This window comes from Morus notabilis, unplaced genomic scaffold (assembly GCF_000414095.1).
Source record: "Morus notabilis unplaced genomic scaffold, ASM41409v2 Scaffold3277, whole genome shotgun sequence".
NCBI lineage: Eukaryota > Viridiplantae > Streptophyta > Magnoliopsida > Rosales > Moraceae > Morus > Morus notabilis.
Genome location: NW_010363068.1, coordinates 4,333 through 10,014, shown reverse-complemented (window position 1 = coordinate 10,014; position 5,682 = coordinate 4,333). Strand labels below are relative to the sequence as shown.

General features: G+C 36.4%; 1 protein-coding gene across 1 annotated transcript; it reads right to left on the bottom strand.

The window, feature by feature from the left end:
* Positions 1 to 2,534: 2,534 nt before the first annotated feature.
* On the bottom strand, positions 2,535 to 5,282 carry LOC21384426 (disease resistance protein RPM1). The gene has a single exon (XM_010103497.1). It carries the CDS (start codon positions 5,280 to 5,282, stop codon positions 2,535 to 2,537), a length of 2,748 nt encoding a protein of 915 aa, XP_010101799.1.
* Between the last annotated feature and the right edge of the window lie 400 nt (positions 5,283 to 5,682).

Genomic DNA, 5,682 nt, shown 5'->3' with positions numbered 1-5,682 from the left:
CAATAATTATATGTGTTTGAGTATATTCCATATTATAGTATGATATGCTAGGTCATATTGCATACACCTTAATAAGTCAAGAGGAACTTATAAGAAGAAACTCAGTTGAGTGCCGTACCAGCCTCTGCGAGGGAGGTGACGCATGCTCCCTAGGGAGAAGAAAAAAAAATAAAATAATGTCCTCTGAGAGGGAGGCATTCAGTTCAGTTATAATCACGGTGTCATGGGGGACCTTGTAAACCCTCACGTCCCGATGATTGCGCGCAAGTGGTACGAGCACTCGGGCCCATCAGTAAGAAAGATAAGATAAGATAATAAGATCATGATAAGACATCATAATTAAGCATAATCAGCTCATGCATATTTATTCATGTGTACTTACAGTTATGTTGCGAGAGATAGTTCCTACTTACGGAGTGAAAGCTCATTCAGATATGTTCATGCTGTAGGTAAGAAATCTATCAGCAATTCTTGAAGGGCAGTGGCGAGCGGCGGATGAATGGTGGAGATGGGAATGGATACCATTAACACTTAAATCTTCCGCAGTAAGTTTAAGTACAATCATGTATAAGTATATATATGGTTCAAAGGTTTCAAGCACGTATGTTTAAAAAGTATATGTACATATGTATGTTAAGAGAACCAAGGTTGTAGCTAACAACCCTAGTCTTGAGTATTTAAGTTTTAGAACGTTGCAACAGTGCATGCAACAAATAAATGAATTTTAAACATGACTATTTAAATGACTGATTTTGAAAGGATTTTGAAAGGACTTTAAGAAGTACTTGAATTTAAGATTTCTCACAAAATCCGTTTTAAAGTCAAATTAGATGGCCCGATTGAATTGGCTAGTTTGAGAAAGACTTTTAAAGAGTATTTGAAACAAGAGTTAAAACGCCGCTTAGTTTGAAAGATATGGTTTATGAAATTATTCGTTCTCATATTTAAAAAAAAAAATGTTCCGCAAATTTTAAGAAATTCCAGTAAGTACAAGTTAATTTTCAGTTACAGTGATGGCCACCTAGGAGGGTCGTCATAAGTATTGGGCTACATCACCTTTTAAACTACAAGATGAGTCATAAAATGTCCCTCAAACTTCAATTTGTAATATCTATTCGACCCGAACTTTAAAAATCTAGCAAATTTTTCCTTAGATATGAGAATGGCCTAGATCTTTTCTGATGCAGCCTTCTTGGACACAAGATCAGGGGCAGGAGTGATCGTTGTAGGCTGTAGAGCTTGCAGTTGCAGTTGCGGTTGCGGTTTCTCTGAACAGTTCAGTGATGGTGATTAGAGACTGTAATGGGTTATTTGGAACCTATACTCAAACGGTCAAATCCAAATTATGATTTTGCTTAATGATTTTTATCTCACAAAAGGTTTGAATTTTAAAATTTCTCACAAAGTTCCTTGAAACCTACATTCAAATCGCTCGAATCCAAATGATTCTGCACAGTGAACCATTTTTTAAAAAAGGTTTCTCATCGTATAAAATATGAAGAAAACTCGATAGTTTGAACTATAATTCACTGGTAAGAGATTTTAAACTATCAAATATAATGTGAAAAAGTATTAAATATGTTGAGCACAAACTAAAAAATAAATCTAAAAACAAATACGATCATACGTCTCACCATCCCTATGTTTGAGTGGCTTATTATCTTTAACAATATTTAACTAGTTTTTCAATACATAACTACAAACTAGCAGTAGTCTTACTAATGAAATAAATACATAGTCCATAACCTTACCAAAATAAAAATACTGCAGTTCATAAGTCGCTGCTTATTTAATAATTTTATTTGGGCGAGTATTACAACTAAACAAAAGTACTCCGGTGCTCTGGCTTGAGAAAATCGCATGCGCAAATGACAGAAAAGGCCTAACAATGAAAGATGTCAATGATAAACATAAAATGAATCACTCAAAAGAAGTAATGTAAAATTTAGATAAAACTCGGTAATCAAATAATTAGAAGGAAGTTAATAAGCTTACTCATGCTCCTTACTGTCCATGGACTCCCCTCACTTTATGATATTTCTTGGCTCTGTATGGGAAGACAAGTTACAATTATATTCAACTCCATCATATTCCTTTGCGCCGGAAAGTTTTTTTTTTTTAAGCAAGGAAACTATGAAAAAACAATTAGAAATATTTATATATTTTAATTACAATAAGTTGAGGTACAATGTGGCTCTGCCACTAACATTGGAAAGGTGTAAAAAAAAAAATGAAAAGGAAAAGAAACAGCAAAGAATTGTATATATCCTCCTCTTTTTCATAATCACAAACAAAAAGCAAACAAACGTGCACCATATGTATTCACACAGGTGTTTAGGACTAAAAATATTCATGACAGATCACGAACTATTCAAATGGAAATTGAAAAAACAAAAATTCAGTGATGAACACAGGAAAATATAAGAAAAAAGTAAAACTAATTAATTTAAGAGATCAAATTTTCTATCTGAACCTACAGATAAGCGTTCAAGGGAATCTCTCATAATCTAAATTTAAAACGAAAATATTTTACCTCACAATTGTTGGAGACCAGAATCGTGCAGACGGTAGACTTGGTCATCAGCATAACGGAAAAAGACAAATGGTACTACATGCTGAACGATATGATAACTGTGTCCTCCATTTGGATTCACACTTGCCACGAATTCATCTGCCATGTCGAAGAATTGTAGGAGTTTAAGATTTCTTAAATGTTTTATGCCAGTTGGCACCTCCTTCATTTGTGGAGAAGGCCCCAAGACAAGCTTTTCCAGGGCGCGCAATGCTCCTTCCTCTATTATCAATGAACTCAACCATTTCAAGCCGTGAAGTCGGAGCACCTTAAGTTTTGGGAAGACACCTTCTCTAAAGTGTAGTTGTTCACCGACAAATGCATCATCGACGATCTCAAGCTGCACTAGCTCGTGCAGATTACCAAGGACTTTCAATGGATCATCTCCGAATTTCGAAAAACGAATTACAATCTTAGCAAGATTTTGAAGTTTCATGATCCACCTCGGCAATGTCATTAAAGGACCCAGTAAATAGAGACGGCGAAGAAATTCGGGGGGATGTGAAATGGAATCTAAATCAAGTGTTTCATCTTCACCTATCGATCTCACTATAAGGGATTCGAGGTATTTCATTTTCTCAATGCAACCACATAGACTTTTTCCATCTCGATTTCTAACTTTCCAAATGCCCAATGTTCTTAACTGCGTCAAAGTTCCAAGCTCTTCTATTGTACAAGCACCGTCGATGTTGGCCTCAATGCTGTATAACTTCTGCAAGTGTTTGAAGCACTCGATTTTCTGTATTTTTATTCCTCTTATTCTGTCGAAAGAAAAGAGTTCAGTGTTGTTGACAAAACTCCAGCCAAAAAGATGACGTAACTTACTAAGCCGATTAATACTTGCAGGAATTTCATAAACCAATGATCGCTTTAGATCCAAAGTCTCCAAGTTTACCAATTTTCCTATGGAATTTGGGAGCAGCTTCACTTTTGTATCACGCACACTTAAATATCTCAAGTGAAACAAGTCTCCAATATCTTCAGGGAGATGATCTAAACAAGGAGCGTCTTCAAAATCAAGTACTTTTAGGAGCTTGACACTTGTGGCAAGTGCATTAACAGTAGAATTGAGCATCTCATTATTCCCATTGAACATAAAAAGACAACGAACCCCGGAAATTTCAGTTTCTTGCAAATTTTTGTCTGAGCTAAAGATTATTGATAGACGACGAGCAACTCCTTCAAAAGGTGGTGACTTATCTGATAAAACTCGGCAAAATCTTGATTCTTTCATCTTTTGTGAGATGACAACATGAAGAAGATCATGAACACGACAACTCTTTGCTTGCCCTTCATCGTTTGCCTTTGATATTTCAACTAAACCTTTATCTATTAGCTCAAATAAGTATTCTTTTGCAACAACCTCCAAGCTTTTGTTCGTTTGAGGTTTCACAAAACCCTCCGCTATCCACTGGCGAATTAATCTGCCGCGTCTAATGGAATAGCCCTTTGGAAAAATTCCAAAGTACAATATGCAACATTTGAGGTAGTAAGGTAAATCAGTATAACTGAGTGATAGTATTTTTGTTGTGCTTTTGAGATCAGAATGATTGACCAACTCCGACCTGAGGGTTTCATAAAACTTTTGCCATTCATAAGGGACCTTGTTTTTAGTTGACAGAAGACCAGCAATGGCGACAATTGCAAGGGGTAACCCATGGCAACTTGCAACAATCTCGCGAGACCAATATTCTAAGTTGGCAGGACAACACCGACCAGGTTCCGTCGAATGGACTTGGACGGAAGATACTGATCTTTTGCAAAAATTAGCAACCTCTTTCTTCCTTGTCGTGATCACCATCCTTCCACCATTTTCTGGTAAAGCAAAATTTACATCTCCCCAAAATTCTTTATACCAGACATCATCGAAAACAATAAAATATTTTTTGTTCTGCAAGTACTTTATCAATTGCTCTGTTAGTGATTGCTCATCCATTGTATCAATAGTTACTGGAGCGGATGCTTCAGTTGCTTCGTAAACCTTCCTTATTAGGTTTCTTAGTAGCTCCTTTGCACTGTATGGTTCTGAAACTGTAATCCAAGCATGACAATCAAAGTCTCTTTTTACATAATTGTAAACTTGTTTGGCGAGAGTAGTTTTTCCTGAACCCCCAATCCCAACTATTGAAATCACAATGCGTTCTGGAGAATGTGTTTTCAAAATTTCAATCAATTCATTTCTAGGAGATTCAATACCCACAACGTCAGCTTCTCTAAGGAAATAGGCTGCCCTACGAGGGTCATTCCATCGTTGAGGCACATCACTCATGGGTGTTTGTTGTAGAGAATCAAAGCCATACCTTGTACTTCTGTCCTTAATACCTCGAATGGTTTCTTTGATCTCTCGTATTTGTGTCGCAATGTGATGCTGCGGTTTTAGTTTTGTGACAAAGCAAGCAATTTTACTGAGGAAAGCAATGAATCGATGCCGATCAGGATGATTTATCGTCATGTGATATATATACACATCAATAACATCTTCTATTTTCAATGCGACTTCTCTTAGCTCTTCAACCCATGCTTTAACGCCATCGCCAATGTCACCTTCGACTTCTGCCTTTTGATCAGCATCCTTGAGGAAAGCCCGAATGAACACAAGTTCCCTATTGATTTCTGAAACTTCTCCATGAACACCTCTCAACAAGTTCACTTCTTCAGCCAATAGTGGAATTAGCTTGTCTATAAGAGAGCAAACCGCTGTCTCCGCCATCTTTGCCTCACTTCTCTCTGTCTGCAATGCAAGCAAATATGAGCTGTACAGTGTCTTTTAGATATCCAATGCAATGTAATATACGTTTAATTTCTTCGATGCACTTTCAAGGCATACAACTTGTTGATAGGAAAATGGTGAACTTATACGCACTTTCAAGGCATACAACTAATTGGTTGCCGTTGAATTCTTATATTTCAAAGCTTTCTTTTTCTTGTGGTTTTTCCCTTTCCCTTTCCCTTCAGGCAGGTATGAAGTCTTTTTTTTTTATTACAAAACAAAAGATAATAATTAATGGACATTAATTAGAAATAAGAACATCTCCAATGTGACGCTATAGTTGATGTCTCACTGGTAAATTTGGCATTTGAGTGTAAAAACGCTTACTAGTGTAATGTTT